At 59.9% G+C, this 17327-nt stretch overlaps 1 protein-coding gene and 1 long non-coding RNA gene across 2 annotated transcripts; one reads left to right on the top strand and one right to left on the bottom strand.

The window, feature by feature from the left end:
• Window positions 1-76: 76 nt before the first annotated feature.
• Window positions 77-4283, bottom strand: SLC22A31 (solute carrier family 22 member 31). The gene is given in 9 exon segments (XM_059153321.1): window positions 77-365; window positions 659-770; window positions 1086-1300; window positions 1422-1751; window positions 1943-2111; window positions 2353-2507; window positions 2623-2711; window positions 3769-3879; window positions 3948-4283. Coding segments are annotated over 9 exon segments (1806 nt in total).
• A 1523-nt stretch (window positions 4284-5806) lies between these two features.
• LOC131817435 (uncharacterized) lies at window positions 5807-6637 on the top strand. Its single transcript, XR_009348508.1, has 2 exons — window positions 5807-5895; window positions 6416-6637. It is a non-coding gene; the product is annotated as an uncharacterized LOC131817435 (long non-coding RNA).
• The last annotated feature ends 10690 nt before the right edge of the window (window positions 6638-17327 follow it).

Genomic DNA, 17327 nt, shown 5'->3' with positions numbered 1-17327 from the left:
GCTGATGCTGAGCGACAGGGGCTCCAGGGGGTGGGGGGACCCGGCCCTGGGTCACGGCCGCCCGAGGGGGCTGCGCTCAGCTCTCCTGGGCGGGGGGCTGCCCCGTCGTGCAGGGGATGGGCAGCAGCGGCGGCAGGCCGGCTGGGCCCGGGCGGCGGAGCGGGGCGCGGCACAGGCGGTCGGCGTCCCGCAGCGACACGGGCAGCGCGGGGCCGCGGCTCTCGGGCAGCAGCAGCGCCAGGACCGCGAAGGAGACGAACACCACGTGGTGCAGGAAGAAGCCGCGCCGGCCCAGCAGGTCGGCCAGGGGGGCGGCCGCCTGGCCCAGGAAGCCGGCCCCCAGGACGAGGCCCAGCCCGGCCCCCCTGCGGGAGAATGTGCGGCGTTGGGGGGGGGGTGTGTACCGGGGGATGGGGCCGGGGGCACAGTGTGGGGGCCCCGGGAAAACCAAAGTCAGAAGTGTTTGTGGAGCGGGGGGGGGGGGGGGGGGGGTGTGTCTCCTCCCCACCCTGGAACCTGGCAGTTCCCCTGGGATTCTCTCCTCTCTGGGGGCCGCCTCAAGTCTGCCTGCCACCTCCACTCCCTTCTGTGACCAGGGTCCCCTGTGCCCCTGGGGAAGGGCCGGTGTGAAGTCCGGGCCGGGCTTGGGCAGCCGCACCTGATCACCGTGGGGAGGACCTCTGCGGCCAGGAGAGCGCTGACGGCAGACGCGGCCTGGGAAGCCAGGAGGCCCAGGGCAGAGAGGCACAGCAGGGTCCATTCTGGCAAGTCTGGGGAGGAGGAGCAGGCTCCCACGGTGCCCACGGGGCCTGGCTGCCCAGCCTTCCCCACGACACGTGCCCTGTGCCAGGTGGCGGGTGACAGGGCTTCCCAGCCGCCCCTACTTGAACCAAACCCTTCTATCGAGCCCCTTCCCGTGGGATCCTTTCGGTGTTGGTTTGGGTACATGGCGTGGATGTGAGTGGAGTAAGCGGCACAGCGTCACCCCAACATCTGTGCCTCTCTCGTGGGCCCAGGAGAGGGCCGACCCCAGCACCCCACGGCAGTGAGACCCTCAGCCGCCCACGAGGAGTCTGCGCACTCACACTGGGTCCCGGCTAGGAGCAGCAGGGGCGCCAAGCCCATGGCCAGGGCGCCCAGCAAGAGGACTGGGCGTCGTCCCCAGCGGTCCCCGGTCAGCAGCAGGAACACGCTGGCTCCTGCGTCCAGGCCAGCGCCCAGGAAGTAGGGCTGGTAGAAGGTGGGCTCCCTCGGGGTCAGGCTGCGCAGGAAGCTGGCCCAGACGCCCCTGCACATCAGCCTGGGAGGAAGGAAAGAAGCGCAGAGCTAAGGCGCGACCGGCCTGGGGACTCCGGTGGCCAAGACCCGGCCTGGGAGGAGCCTCCGGGACCGCTGGGCCGCCCACGCCCTCTCCTCCTCACGAACTGAAGCCCAGGATGAGTCCGTTCCTCCAGGCGACGCAGGTGTGCCGGAGTTCCAGGACAGAGTGGTACTGGGGCTGGGGGCCCCCTGCAGCCGGCATATCCAGTTCTGTGCCTCCAGGGACAGGAGGGGCGCCCGTGAGAGGCCGAGCCTTCTCTTCCCTTCTCCTGGCTGGTGCGTTACCCGTAGCCAGGGAGCTCTCCTCCTCCGAGCTGTCCTCGGGGTCCATGCCCCCGGCTCCCGCAAAGTGCCCCAGGATCTTCCTGGCTCAGGCTAGCTGTCCCGTGGCCAGCAGTCAGCGGGGAGACTCTAGGAACCGCGATGGGAACCTGCAGGGTCGGGTGAGGTTGCCCATGGGTCCTCTCTGGAGGGTTGGCCAAGGCCAACGGCCTCGCCCAGGACCCAGGGGGAGACGACATGCCATGGCTTCCTGGGTCATTGTCCCATTCCCACATGCATGGAGGGTTACGACACACGCGGCCTCTACCGCTGTTCTGGAACTGTCTACCCCCACACTTACCCCCAGAACAGGAGCAAGAGCCCTGTGACCAGGGCGCTCAGCCCCTGCAGAAGGCGCCAGTCCTGCGCAAGCAGGGCCAGGCCGGGCAGCAGCAGGGTGCCCAGCACCGAGAAGAGGCCACCCGCCACGGAGAATGCCAGGTGGTGAGGGGGGTCACACAGCTCCAGACCTGAGCAGAAACAGCCTGCTCTGTCCGGGGCCGAGGGGCACCAGTCACAGCCTCCTCCAGGCCCGGGCCCTTCCCACCACCAGCAGAGCTCACAGAACAGATGGCGCCCCTCCCGCCTTCACAAGAAGGGTCCTCAGTGGGAGTGTCAGAGGGGCCTCCCCAGCACCCGGACTTGGCCCTGCAGCTGAGTGGCCGGCCTCGCACGAGGGGGTGCCCCCCAGAAGCACCCCACGGTACTCACAAGCCACGTACAGGGCCAGGCCAAAGCCCAACAAGGCCCCCCCATGAAGCAGCCTCAGAGCCACCAGGGTAGGAAAGCTGGCGGCCAGGGCCTCACTGGCCCCCAGGCCTGTGGCCAGCACCAGGGAGGCCACAAACACAGCCCGACGTCCAAACCTGGGAGGCGGCAGGGAACACGCGAGGCTGAGGGTCAGACGGCTTGGGGACCTAGCTAGACCTTGAAGGGCACGAGGGGAGGACAGCTAGGGCAGAGGAAAGGCCAGCTCCTCACTGGTCACAGCCTGCACCAAGGAGGACCGAGCCCAGCAGCCAGCCCAGGCGGTGGCTCATCTGCTCCAGGGGCACCTTCCAGCCGTTCCACTACGGGGAACACCAGTCACCTGTGAGCTGGCCAGGCCCACCCTCCCCCGTGCTGGAGTTCCCGGAGGGTCAGGCTGCCAAGGGCCCTAGGGGTCTTGCTCCAACTCCTCTCTGGAGATGGGGAAACTGAGGCACAGAGCGGGCGAGCGACTTGCTCAAGGTCACACAGCACACCCTCCTGACTCTGGCAGTCCTCCGCTGAGATCTGAACAATGCCTGGTCTGAAGCCCCAGAGGGCAAGGACAGGGGTCCTCAGGACACCCTCCTGGAGCCCCACGTCTGTTCTGTTTTTCTCTGGGCGGGTCCCGCTCACCTCTGTGCAGCCACCGGGGACTCTTCACGGGTCTAAGCTTCCCACCGCTGGGCCGAGGCCCTGGCCCTCACTTCCCCCTGACCTGCTCATCTCAAGAGTGACTCCGGGAACAGGCTGGAGGGCTGGGCTCACCTGCTTTTCCTGGCAAGGGCCCTTGACCTGAGTCTCACCCTTCCCCGCCCCCCAGGGTGTCCCTGCCTTGTCCCCAGACCTAAGCTACCACTTTGAGTCCCACTACAACCGAGTTTCTAGTTTAAAAACCAAGCGTTCGCGGAAGCCGGTGGGCGCTGCCTGGTCTGTGTCCCAACAGAAGGGCAGGTGCGACGGGGACAGAGCCGGCGGAGGAGGAGCCGGGGCGGTTTCAGGACTCCAGGCAGGGAGGCCGCAACCCTGTCCCAGATCCGCGCTGGGGCCCATCCTCCCAGGGACAGGGCAGTGGGACAGAGGCCGGGAGGGAAGCCCAGCTGGGCAGGTCCCAGCCCGAGGGACGGAGGCGAGGGAGAGGGGCCTGGGACGTCCCAGCCGCCCCCAGAGACCCCTGAAGTGGCCCGCCCCCCCGTCCAGCTGGCCCCTCGGGGTGCGGGGGCGGCGGGAAGGCTCACGGCGCTGCGGGCCGCCGGGGTTCAGAGCCTCCTGCCGCGGGGCTCAGTTCGACCCCTGCACGGCCCCAAGCCGCAGCTCGCTCCGTTCGTTGGCCCCGCAGCGCCACGCACCGCGGACCCCCTGGCCGCCCTGCGCTCCTACAGTCCACCGAACGCCTCTTCCTCCAGGCCGCCCGCCCACACTGGCGCGCTGCGGGCAGCAGGTGCCGCCAGTAGGCCTGGCCCCCGCCTCCCGGGGCCCCTGCGGCCCCGTCTACCCCCGCCAGGAGCCCCGCGCACAGCCCCGGCAGGCGGCGGGCAGGAGACGGGGGGACCGCGGACGTGCGGGCAGGGCGCGGAGGGAGGGGAGCGGGGCGCCGCGGGCCGGGGCGCACGGCGGAGACCGGGCAGCGCGTAGTGCCGGCCGCGCGTGCAGGGCCGCGGGCTCGGGGCAGCGCAGCAGCAGGCCGGGGCTCGGGGCGCGCTGGCGTCCAGCAGCGCGGGGGGCAGCAGCGCGGGGTCGGGCCGGCAGTGGTGCGGCGGCAGCGCGGTGAGCGGCGGCCCCGGGCCCGGCGCCTGCCCCAGCCCCACGCACGGCAGCCACGAGGCGGCGGCCAGCAGGCGCCGGGCCCGGCCGAAGCCCCCGGCGGCGCGCAGCGCCCGCGCCTCCGCCTCCATCGGCCGCTCTGCGCTCGGCCGCGCGGGGCCCCAGGGCCTAGGGCGGCAGGGGCGGGGCCTGGGAGCGGGAACCGGGAGGGACGCGGCGCCCTCGCCCTCGCCGCGGGGGGCTGCGGAGGCGCGGCGGAGGCACGTGGAGGCCGGGAGGGGCCGTGGGGGCGTGGCCGGCGGGGCGTCCTCGCTCGGGGGCGTGGTCGAAGGGCGTGACCGGCGGGGCGCGCGTGCGCGGGCCTGGTCGGGGGGGCGTGGCCGGCGGGGCGTCCTCGTGCAGGGGCGTGGCCGGCAGGAGGGGCGTGCGTGCAGGGGCGTGGTCGCGGGTGGGGGGCGGGGCGTCCGCGTGCGGGGACACGGTCGACGGGGCGCTCCTGCGGGGGCGTAGCCAAAGGGAGGGGCCGGTAGGGGTGTGGCCGCAGGCGTGGCCGAAGGGAGGGGCACTCGGGCCCAGGGGCGTGGTCGGAGGCGGGGCGGGCGCAGCGTCCTCGCTGGAGGCGTGGCCGGCGGGGCCGTCGGGGCGCTCGGGAGCTGGCGGCGTCGGGAAGGCGCTGCTGCGGGGGAGCCGCGGCCGCCGGGAGCTGGAACGTGGCCGCCGCGGTGCGCGGCGCGGGCCCGGCCGGGGTCTTCCTCCGCAGGCCGGAGGTGAGCGGCGCGGGGCCGCGGACGGCGTTCGCGGGACGCCGGGGCCCGGGGGCGCGTTGGGCTCCGCGGGCGGACCGGGCCGAGCGCTCCTCGCGGCGGGGTGTGCCCCGGACCCCAGGCCCGCGGGTGGCGGCGTCCGGCCCGTCTCGGAGCGCGTGGCCGGCGGGGCCTGGCCGGGACGCGGGGGGTCCGGCTCCAGCTCGTTGTTGCGGGAGCGCCCGGCGGGCGTCGGGCCTCGCTGTCCGCCGGGGACCCTCGCGCGGTCGCCTCCGGGGCTGGCGGTGGAGCCCGCGGTGTCCGGCCCGCGGTGTCCGGCCCGCGGGCTGTGCTCGGGCTGAACGCGCTCCGGGGTCCGCTTTGCTTGTGCGACGGACGGACACCCCGTGGCGAGGGGCCGGCGGGGCGCGGGGTCCCCGCGGAGCACAGAGCCGGCCGCGGGTCCATCGGGGTCGGAGCCGCGGCCGGGACTGGACGTGCCCGGAGCGCCGCGGGCCGCCGCGGGTCGTCGGGGTTTGCGGGACTCGCGCGCATCGGGTCGCGACGAGCGCGGAGACTCTTCTCCGGCCTCCGCGCTGCAGCCGGGCCGGGGGGACGGACGCCGCGGAAGGCCGAAGCGGGCCGCCCCGGCTCGGGCCGGTGTCAGACGGACCTTTGTGTTACTCCGCGGCCGCGACTCGGCCTCGCGTCCCCCCAGGTCATTCTGTCACTGTCTTTCCTAATCCCGGAATGAAGGGATCTTGAACGTTTCCCTTCCTGCCAGTCAGACGGTTTCTGTGGGTCGAACCGCCCCGTCCTCCTCGGATAGACGCCCGTGATCGTGATGTCCGAGTTTGTCAGAATGATTTATTTGTTTCTTTACCGGGCAGACCGAGAACACAGGCCCCGCCGAGCAGGGAGCCGGACGCAGGACCTGATGCCGGAGCCTGGGATGGTGACCCCAGCCGAAGGCAGAGGCTTTCACCCACTGAGCCCCCAGGTGCCCCCGATTATTTTAATATGCTGCTGGACTCTATTCCCGAGCATTTTCTTGAGAATGTTTGCACCTGTATTCTTAAGGACTGGTTTATCGTTTTTCCCCTGGCGATGTCTTTGTCTGACTTTGTTGTCGGGGTTATGGTGACCTCGGAGCGAGTCCTAGGGTGTCCCTTCCTGTTCTTTGGGAGAGGTTGGGGTGGACTGGGGCTAATTCTTTAACCTTTGGTAGGGGTTACCCACAAAGCCATCTGGTCCTGGGCCTTCCTTCTGTGGGATGTTGTTGATTACTCATTTAGTCTCTTATTAGGGGGCATGTTTGGATTTTCTGTTGCTTCTTGGGTCAGTTTCAGTAATGTGTGTGTTTCTAGGAATGTGTCCATTTCCCAGGATTTCTAATATAGTTGCATTTAATTTTTCATTGTATTTTCTTATCTTTCTGTATTTCTGTAGAATCCAGTAATGTTTTCTTATTCACTTCCAAATTTGTTTCTTTAAAGATTTTATTTATTTATTTCACAGAGACAGAGATCACAAGCAGGCAGAGAGGCAGAGAGAGAGAGGAGGAAGCAGGGTCCCCAATGAGCAGAGAGCCTGATGCGGGGCTCAATCCCAGGACCCTGAGATCATGACCTGAGCCAAAGGCAGAGGCTTAACTCACTGAGCCACCCAGGTGCCCCTCACTTTCAATTTTAGTAATTTGAGTCTTGTTTTTTCTCAGTCTATATAAAGAATTGTGCAACCAACTTGTTTTGTTCTCTTTCTATATTTCATTTTATTTCCAGTGTTAAACTTAAAAATGAAACGAACAGTTACTTTATCAGCAAAATGGGATAAAGGCAAATCCGGGAACAAAGCGGCGGCGGCCTTTCCACGGAGGAAAGGGGTTGGGGGCTGTTGAGGACTCCGAGTCCGCTGGAGTCCCCGGGAGCGGGAAGTGTAGGGGCCCCTCGTTGGCTGAGCTGTTGCGGAGAAGGGGGCGGCCTCCTCTCCTCTGTTGAGTAGAGCCGTGGCCACGTGCGAGGACGCGGCTCCTCCGGGCTGGGGGACCCGTGCCGCCCCTCACGGATGCCCTCGCGGCTCTTCGCACCTCCTGGCTTTGGGTTTAGTTTGCTCTTTTTTTCTTGTTCCTGAAGGTGGGAAGCTAGGTTTCGGGTCTCCTCCATGCAGTAAGCGTTTTTAGTTCTGGACTTCACCCACAATGCCTCTGTTGCGTCCTCTAACTGTTTTCTGGTCTTCGAGTATTTTTACAACATCTTTGTGACTCGTTTGTTGGCTCCTAGGTTGTTTCCGAGCGCGGTCTTCAGCCCGCACGTTGGGATTTGCCGGCGTTCCGGCTCTCGAGCTCCCTTCCACTGCAGGTGGAGACGACCTGCGTCATCGCAGCCTTTCTACGCGTCCGGGCCCTGCTGGTCCGTGTGCCGGGGGTCTGTCCGTGGGACCGGGGGTCTGTCCGTGGGACCGGGGGTCTGTCCGTGTGTCCGGGGGTCTGTCCGTGGGACCGGGGGTCTGTCCGTGTGCCCGGGGGTCTGTCCGTGGGACCGGGGGCCTGTCCGTGGGACCGGGGGTCTGTCCGTGGGACCGGGGGTCTGTCCGTGGGACCGGGGGTCTGTCCGTGGGACCGGGGGTCTGTCCGTGAGAAGGTTCCACGTGCACTTGAGAAGGTGCTGGTTTGGCCGGTGTTGGGGGCGCGTCCAGCGCACCAGTGCTCGCCGTGCTTCGCGCGTTGGCGTCTGGTTGCTCAGTCCGTGTGGAAATGGGGAACCCCGTGCAGCCCTTGTCGTGGGGCTGTCTGTGTCTCTCTTCCGTTCTGCTGGGTTTGGGGCCAGCTGTTCTGGGGGTTCTGCTGTTCAGTGTTTATGTGGCTGTAATTGTTGCATTTCCTTGACAGACTGGACTTCCAAGATTAATATAAATGTCTTCCTCAGATTCTTGTGACCATTTTTAAATTACATTCTATTTTGTCCGATGCTTATAAGACACCCCGTTCTCTTCTGGATCGGCTTCTACCGCTCCCTGTTCTCCGTCTTCCATGTCCGCTGCCGTTGCTCAGCTCCTCCAGTACCGTCTTTGTATTCCGTTGATTGTTAGAATCTACCATCTCGGGGCGCCTGGGGGGCTCCGCCAGTGGCGCGTCTGCCCTCAGCCCGGGCCCCTCCTGAGATGGAGGGAGCCTGCTCCTCCCTCCGCCTCTGCCCCTCCCCCGTGCTCATGCAAGCTCTCGCTGTCCCCCAAATAAATAAATAAAACATACTGTCTTAGTTCCCTTTTTCTTTCTCTTTTTATTTTTTTTTTTTTAAAGATTTTATTTACTTATTTGACAGAGAGAGATCACAAGTAGGCAGAGAGGCAGGCAGAGAGAGAGAGGAGGAAGCAAGCTCCCCTATGAGCAGAGAGCCCGATGCGGGACTCGATCCCAGGACCCTGAGATCATGACCTGAGCCGAAGGCAGCGGCTTAACCCACTGAGCCACCCAGGCGCCCCTTTCTTTCTCTTTCTGTAAGTTCTTAGTTGTTGGTCAGTGGCTACCTCGGGGCTTGCAGTCACCTTAGGACAGTCGGGCTGCACTTAGAACACACCGGCATGAACAACACCCATTGTTTCCCGAAGCATCCGAACACTCACCCCACGCGCGTCCGTGTCCCCTTGCGTTGTTATGGTACAGTTTATGTCTGCATCTTCGGGACCACCGGACATACATGGGTAATGATTTTGTGCATTTGCCTATTAAGTACTACAGGAAAACAGGGGTTGAAACCACACAGAACGGGGCACCTGGCTGGCTCAGTCCGTTGAGTGTCTGACTCTTCTTTTTTTTTTTTTTTTTTAAAGATTTTATTTATTTATTTGACAGAGACACAGTGAGAGAGGGCATCCAAGCAGGGGAATGTGAGAGGGAGAAGCAGGCTCCCTGCTGCGGGGCTCAGTCCCAGGACCTTCAGTCCCTTTGACCCTGAGCCGAAGGCAGACACTTAGCGCCTGAGCCCCCCAGGCGCTCAGAGTGTCTGACTCTTGATTTTGGCTCAGGTCACGATCTCAGGGTTGTGGGATGGAGCCCTGCATCGGGCAGGGAAGCCTTCTTGGGATCATGTCTCTCTCTGTCTCTGAAAAATTAATAAACAACTAGTCATTTCCCTTTGTGAATAAGATGTATTTCCTGTCTCTTGCTTTTTTATAGTTTTTTTTAGATTTTTATTTCTTTTACTTGGCCGAAAGAGTGAGTGAGAGAGAGACCACAAGCAGGGGGAGGCGCAGAGGGGGAAGCAGGCTCCCCACTGAGCAGGAGCCCAATGTGGGGCTCGATCCCAGGACCCCGGGATCATGACCCGAGCCGAAGGTGGACATTTCACCAACTGAGCCCCCGGGCGCCCCTGTTTTACAATTTGTTGAGAAGTAGCAGTTTTGAGTATTATGCTGTGTTAACTCTGGAAATCATATTTACTCATTTTTGAAGGATTGCTCAATATTTTTTTTTGAGAGACTGACAGCATGTGCAGGGGAAGGAGGGGCTGGGAGGGAGGAATATTAGGCAGGTCCGTGCTCAGTGTGGAGCCTGACCCAGGGCTCAGTCTCGTGACCCCGAGATCCTGACCTGAGTCCCATCAAGGGTCAGACCTGGACCTGACTGAGCCCCGCGGGAGCCCCAATGGGCCCCTAATCTTGAATGAAGGCTGGGTTCACGCATCTGTGACCGCCAAGCGATTTCCGCCAAGGGTATGTTCCTGGTTTTTTGGTTTTTGTTTTAGTTGTAAGATTTTATTTGTTATTTGTCGGAGAGAGCGCGCGCACAAGCAGGGGGAGCAGCAGAGGGGGAAGCAGGCTCCCCACTGAGCAGAGAGCCGGTGCGGCTCGACCCGGGCTCCCAGGATCGTGACCCGAGCCGAAGGTGGACGCTTCACCGACCGAGCCCCCCGGGCGCCCGGATATAGTCCTTGTTTTGTGCAGCGGCTCCCGTGTCTGCGACTCTGCGGTCAGCCTGACGGGGACCCCCTCGCATGTACCCACCCCCTGCCTCGGCCCAGCGTGTGCAGCGGGAACGCGGCCCCGACAGAAGACGGACAGTAGCTCCTCCGTCTCCAGAGAGCCCCCTCAGCCCGTGGAGGTTGAACTGTGGCCACGGTCCTTTTTCTGGCCCTTATGTGACCGTAAGCGGCGGGGAGCCGTCAGACACAGGACCCGTGCCTGGGCTCAGGGTCCTCGCCGCACCCCGTTCTCTCGCAAGCCCCGCGGGACGAGGGCACTGCCCGGAGCGGGGGACGCGGCAGGTGCTGTCGCGCGGGTGGGGGGGGCGGACGGGGACCTCATCTGTGCCGAGTGCGCGTCTTGACCGCGGTCCTGAGCAGCTACTCTGGGCGGCTTCCCGGCTCGGGGTTAGCTGGGAGCTGGGGAGGGGCTCCTGGCACTGCCCGCGAGGTCTCCGCAGTGCCCTCCGTCCCCTGGTGCCGCAGTCCGGTCGCTTGTTTCTGCGCCGAGTGTTCCTGTTGGTGACAGGTGGTCACGGGGAGCCCGGCCTTCCGGAGCGGACTCTGCTCGGGTTGGCTTCGCCGATCATTGCCTTGCCGGGGTGCTGGGCTCCGGGGCTTTTCTCCAGCGTATTTGTGACGTCGCATTGGTGTCGCTTGCAGAAGCTTGTTCCCAGGCACTCGGACCGGGTGGCGCTCCCACCGCAGGCGCCCCGGACCCGCGGCCCGCATGCTCGTCCGTTCTCGGCCGCAGACTCTCGGGCCTGCCGGGCGGGAGGAAGGGGCGGGCGGGGGCCGCTTCCCGTCCCGTGTGCTCCTGCGGGGCCGCCCGCCGTGGGGTGCGCTGGGTGCGTCCGTGTCCGTGTCCCATCCAGTGGCGCCGAGAGACGCAGACCCGCACGCTTCGTTCCAGGAACGCGGCCGCCGCGCCGGGCAGGCCGCGTGGGTCCGTCCAGTGCCCGGCGGCCGCGGTGAGGATGGGGCCCTTCGTCCTGCCCCAGGGACTGAACCATTAAGTCGGATGTCAGCTGTAGGTTTTCATGGGTGCTGTTTTTTTTGGGGGGGGGGAGGCAGGCTCCCCACTGAGCAGGGAGCCCGACGTGGGACATGATCCACGACCCTGAGGTCATGACCCGAGCCGAAGGCAGACGCCCAGCCCACTGAGACCCCCAGACGCCCCTACGCTGCTGAATGTTTGGTGTGAAAGTTCTTACTGAAAACTCTTCGTTACTGTTTTATTATCCAGAAAATCCTCTGTGACGTCACGGCTCGTATTCCCGGTGCTGGGTGTTCGTGCCCTCAACCTTTGTAAAAAACTGCCTCAGTCAGTGAAGCGTCTGCTTTTGGCTCGGGTTGTGATCTCAGGGTCCTGGGGTCGAGCCCCGCGTTGGGCTCCCTGCTCAGCGGGGAGCCGGCTTCCTCCTCCGTCTCGCTGCGGCTCCCCCTGCCCGTGCGCTATGGTGATGTTTCTCTCTCTCTCTCTCTCTCTCTGGCAAATAAATAAAATCTTAAAAAAAAAAAAAAAAAAAAAAAAAAGCGTTGAGTTGTCTGGCTAGAGATTTCTCAGGTTTTTTTGTTTTGTTTGTGGTGAGATGTATCCGTTTTATCGCCCTCGTCAAAGGCCAGGCTTTGGGGCTCCCGTCTGACCGCTTCCTTGACCCAAGGCCTTTGAAGGAGGGTATAGTCTAGTTCCCAAATACCCGGAGATTTTAAAAGATCTTTCAGTTCCTGGTTGTAATTCAGTTCCATTGCAGATTAGGACGGATCTCGTGGGACGCGCATCTTCTGAGCTGGTGGAGATGTGCGTCCTGTGCCGTGGCCAGTGCCCACCGCGCGTCGGCAGCATCCGTCGTGGGGGCCGCTCTGCTGTCAGTGAGGCCGGTTTGGTGGACGGTGTTGTTTGAATTTACGAAGTCCTTGCCGATTTTCTACCCACTTACTCTGTTGATGAGAGACGTGTTCAAGTTTCTAAAATTATGGATTTCTCTCTTCCTCTTTGCAATTTTATCAGTTTTTGCTTCATGTATTTTTTTTAAATTGCCACTAAGTGCATAGATGTGATGATTCTTATGGTCTCATGATGAAGTGACTTCCCTTCTCCCCAGTAATGGTGTCTCTGCTGATACGAAGAGCCATGGTCGGGGCGCCTGGGAGGCCCAGTCTGTCGAGCGTCCGACTCGTGGTTCCGGCTCAGGTCGCGCTCAGGGTGCCGAGAGTCGGCCCCACGTCGGGCCCTGCCGGGACTCGGCTCGAGACTCTCCCGCCGTCTGCCCCCACCGGCAGGCGTGTGCTCTTTCTCTGTAAGAAACAGAATCTCAGAAGCTAAAAGAGTCCTTTCGGCTCGCCTGCGTCCTTTGTTTGCAAATCCTCATTTCCTGGGCTGTGCAGGTGAGAAAGAAATGTGTAAGTTGGGTTCACGGAAGGAAATTTTGAATCTTAAAGCTTTATTCCTTTGACTTTCAAAACTGGATCTGTAAAGATGGGTACCGTCTCTCAATTTCTCGGGAAGAGTGTTAGCGTGGTACATTTTTCCCGTCTTTTAGTTTTACTTTTTACTCTTAACATGCTTTGGCGCACTTAGTGTTTTCTTATGGGCGTATCGTCGAGTCTGGAGTCTGCAGCCATCGCTGCGTTTATGAGGGCGCTCAGGAAGCACACTGTGTGTCATTGTGGACACGGTTAGCTTGGGGTCTGTCGCCTGCCGTTTGTCGTCTGCTTGTCCCGTCTCTGTTTTGTCCCCCCCCCCCCCCCCCCGTCTATTTCTGCTTTTGGGCGTCTGTGCTTTCATGAGTTCATTCTACTTTTTTTTTTTTTTTTAAGATTTTATTTATTTATTTGACAGACAGAGATCACAAGCAGGCAGAGAGGCAGGCCGAGAGAGGGGGAAGCAGGCTCCCTGCTGAGCAGAGAGCCCGATGCGGGGCTGAGCCGAAGGTAGGGGCTTTAACCCACTGAGCACCCAGGCACCCCCTCATTTTATTTCTATTATTTGTCACATTAGTTGTAACTTTTGTTATTCTATTCTTTACTTCAGGGTTTTCAATATATGCTTAAAAACAAGTAGGTGAAAAACAAATATGTGAAAATGTTAGAAGCCAAGGGACAGGACACTTGCCAGTTATCCCTTGTATTGTACATGTGCTGTGATCCACTTCCTGCAGTTCTGTTTTTTAAACAGGGAACCAGGGGCACCTGGGGGGCTCAGTGGGTTAAGCCTCTGCCTTCAGCTCAGGTCATGGTCCCAGGGTCCTGGGATCGAGCCCCACATGGGGCTCTCTGCTCAGCAGGGAGCCTGCTTCCTCCTCTCTCTCTGCCTGCCTCTCTGCCTGCTTGTGATCTCTGTCTGTCAAATAAATGAATAAATAAAAATCTTAGAAAATTGTTTTAAACAGGTAACTATGTTTAAGGAAATGATGAAATAAATATTATCTGCTTACCCATAGAGTTTACGTTCTAGACATGGTTTCTCCGCAGACACAGAATTCTGTGGAATACCCGTGTCCTCCCGCCGGCGTGACGTCTTTCAACGGGTCTTGTAGGGTGGGTGTGTTTGAGATGAACTGTTTGCACTTTGATATTCTAGAAATGTTTTCAGTTCATGCAAGTTTTTCTTCTTTTTATATCATGTTGAAATTAACATAACCTAAAATGTATCATCGTAAACACTTGGACGGGGTGAGCTCCGCGGTGTGTGTGGGTGAGCTGTGCCATTCGGTGTGGCCTGGGGGCCGCCGTGCAGCCCCTCGCTGTGTTCAGGGTGCCAGGCGTGTGTGCAGGTCCTGCTCTGGGTGGCCGAGCTCAGGGGCTGCAGGGCTCCGCAGGGCAAGCCGCGCCTGGTCTCAGAAGGCACCCCTCCCCACACACCTCTTGTTAAGCTCAAATTTTTTCCTATTGCGTTATTTCAGTTTATACATGGATATATTATTTATTTATTTGAATGAGAGAGAGAGAGCGCGCATGAGCAGGGGGCAGGGAGAGGGGGAAGCAGACTCCCCGCCCAGCACAGAGAAAGGCACGGGGCTCGATCTCATGACCCCGGCATCGTGACCTGTGGTGAAACCAAGAGTCGTACGCTTCAACTGAGCCACCCAGGTGTGCCCCTCAAAATATTTTCTAATTTCCCTTGTAATTTCTTCTTTGACTATTGAAGAATGTGGTGCTTAATTTCCACATATTTTTTAGTTCTCTAGATTCCCCGGTATGGATTTCTGATGTCCTCCCGTCGAGGTTGGAGGACACACGTCGTATTATCTCGCTCTCTGCACTTACCAAGCCTCGACGTGTGGCCGCACGCGTTGGTCTCCTGGAAGCTGCCCCGTGGTCACGTCGAAGCACGTGCCGCTGGCCGCGGCGCTGAGTGCTGGCCGGCGGCCGGGCTGGTGTTGCGTCTTTGGTTTCCTTGTCGACCTCCTGCTTGCCGATTCCGTCCGTGCGCAGGGGGAGCGCGCGGAGGGCTCCGGGTGCCGCTAGGAACCGTCCGGTTCTTTCTGGTCTGCCGGCTTCTGCTAAGTCTCACGGAGGCAGCGCATCACTGAATCAGAATCTTAAAAACTGAGTTCTGCTGGTCTATCCCTTCTAATTGGCATTTTCACTTAAATTTACTCTCAATTATTGGTTAAACTCCTGACACTGTTGCTCTTTTTAGGCCATAAATCTGTTTTCTCAGTTCCAGTGGTGCTGCCTTCTTTTGTTTTAGGTACTTTCTAGTAACCCATTTATTTATTTATCTACTTAAAAGATTTATTTATTTGACAGAGAGAGACCCAGTGAGAGAGGGAACACAAGCAGGAGGAGTGGGGAGGAGGAAGCAGGCTTCCTGCTGAGCAGAGAGCCCGATGCGGGGCTCGATCCTGGGACCCTGGGATTGTGACCTGAGCCGAAGGCAGACGCTTAACGACTGAGCCCCCCAGGCGCCCTGTATTTAAAGTGCTGCTTATTTGACCGTATCTTGATGCTGCTGGAAAGAACAGGTTGATGGGGGCCACAGTACCCGTACTAAGGACAAGCACCCGGCCAGGGGGAGTAGGAAGGGGTGGCAGTGACGCACCAGAGCCCCGCAGTACGCCTGCCCTGCGCTGCAGACACGCACCCGTCCGGCCTTCAGGCGCCCGTCCGCCGTCCTCGCGGCGGGCCGAGCCGAGACGGAAACCGCGTTGATGCGGCCTTTGTGTTTCTGCGGTCACTGGTGAGAAGCAGCGTTTCTCCTTCCTCGTGTGGATTCAGATTACTATTCAGTGTTTTCTAAGGGAGCGTGAGGGACACTTTTCACGGTTTCTGAAGTGCGGCTGTGCTAGCGGCCAATTCTGGGAACGTCCTAATTCCTCCCCTTGAGGGCGTCCACTCCGGTCACCCAAGTCCCGGCAGCCGGTCTCTTCCCGCCCGTGCATGGGACGCGCCGGCCACCGCCCTCGGCCCCGGCTCCGCTCACCGTTCAGTCCCGCCGAGGCCCCGCGCCCTGCGCTGAGCTCCGGCTGCCCGCAGGCCCCTCGCTCGCAGCGGGTCAGGCGGCGTCCCGGCGCGGGGCTCGGAGTCTGTCCTGCAGTTCGAGCTTCGTGGATCTACACTAGGATTTCCCATCAAATGTGGATAATTTGGGCCACTGTTATTCCAGATACTCTCTGCCCCTCTCTCTCCTTCTGGGAACCCGCACTGCACACACGGCGGTGCACGTGGTCGCGTCCAGTGGGTCTCTGGACTAACAGAGACCTGGACGCCACCTTTTCATTTTCCTTCTTTTCTGCTCGTCACGTCTGGCCGTCTGGTTGCTGCGTCTTCCGGTCAGAACTCAAGATTCTGCTGCTGCACTTTCCACGGCGTGATTTCCGTTCTCCCTGCAGAGTAATTTCCCCACTTACTGATATTATTTGGTGAGACACCTTTCTTTTACTGTCGTATTGATTCTTCATAGTTTTTAAAAATTTTTTGAGCGAGCACGAGAGCACAGGCAGGGGAGAGGGAGAAGCAGGCTCCCCGCTGAGCAGGGAGCCCAGTGCAGAACTCGATCCCAGGACCCGGGGATCACAACCTGAGCGGAAGGCAGACGCTTAACTGAGCCACCCAGGCCGCCCCCGAGTTGCATCTAGTTCTTTGAACCGTGATTTATCAAAGTGGACTTTAAGTGTTAGGTTTAACCTCTAGGCTTCCTCAAACGCAGTATCTATTTTTTTTTTCCTTGATTTGGAGCCAAACTTTCTTTGCGTATTTCCTCATTTTCTGTTCAGAAGCAGACTTTTTAAATGATCTAGTGGTGATTCTGGAGATCAGTTCCCCATTCTCGATTTTGTTGGTTGGTTGGTTGCAGGGGCTGCTGTACTTAGGGACTTTGCTGAACCAGTTCTGCAGTCTCAGTTCTCTGTTGTGTGTAGGCAGTGACATCTTTGTGCTGTTAGCTTGCTGCTAAGCCAGTGATTGGACAGATTTCCTTGAAAGCTTTGATCCACTAGGATTTCCACACCCCAAAGGCTCTTCAGTGCTCTGGCCAGTCACAGCTCTGCATTAGTCTTCATTTCCTGCTTCCAAAAGGCCTCTACATCAGAGCCTTTGTATGTGTACCCATGGACACCTCATTCCCCAGATCTAGTCAGTTTTGTGGCTCTTGTTTGCTCTTAGGGGTTTCAGTCACCTCAGGCAGCTGTGATATCAAACAGTTGTCATTGATTGTCCTCAACAAACCCTCTGGAGTAAAGGTCTTTTCCCAGTGAATGAACTCCAAGTCAGGTCCAGTAAGTCCCAGGAAGGGGGCTTTTCTGGGGAAGCTGCCGTACTAGTCGAATGGGGCCAGTGTCCTGGAGATGGACGGCCACCTGGAGACCCTCACTCAGGCTCATCCCCCTGGTGGCTGCTGGGCTGCTGGTCTTCAAGACTGACAAGAGAGAGAGGAATGGGAATATGGAAAGTTAAAATGACACATAACTCACTACAGAGATTCGGCTGCTTTTTCGGGAATAATCACTCCTTGGATTGTACCAAGACTTGGTTAATTTCCAAAGTTCCGGATAATCTTGACGTTGGCAGCTCTCCCCCACCCCATGGTCTTATTGCTGATACAGAGATTTTTGAAAGTGTTTACTTTGCTGTTCTGGAATTTCTGCATTTTCCATTAAATGAATCTCCATTTCTCTGAGGTTCTTTTCATATTCTTTTTTTTTTTTTTTAAAGATTTTATTTATTAATTTGACAGAGAGAAATCACTAGTAGATGGAGAGGCAGCCAGAGAGAGAGAGAGAGAGATAGGGAAGCAGGCTCCACGCCGAGCAGAGAGCCCGATGCGGGACTCGATCCCAGGACCCTGAGATCATGAGCTGAGCCGAAGGCAGCGGCTTAACCCACTGAGCCACCCAGCTGCCCCTCTCTGAGGTTCTTATCTGGGACAGAAACATTGTCTTTACCAGGACTACTTTGACTTGGTGGGTTTTCTGCCTGTTCTAATTTTGGGGGGATTTTGATTGGGAGATAAATAGCTCAGATCGCCATT

Source organism: Mustela lutreola, chromosome 16, assembly GCF_030435805.1.
Source record: "Mustela lutreola isolate mMusLut2 chromosome 16, mMusLut2.pri, whole genome shotgun sequence".
Lineage (NCBI taxonomy): Eukaryota > Metazoa > Chordata > Mammalia > Carnivora > Mustelidae > Mustela > Mustela lutreola.
The sequence above is the reverse complement of the archived record's forward strand: the minus strand, read 5'-3'. Positions and strand labels throughout refer to the sequence as shown.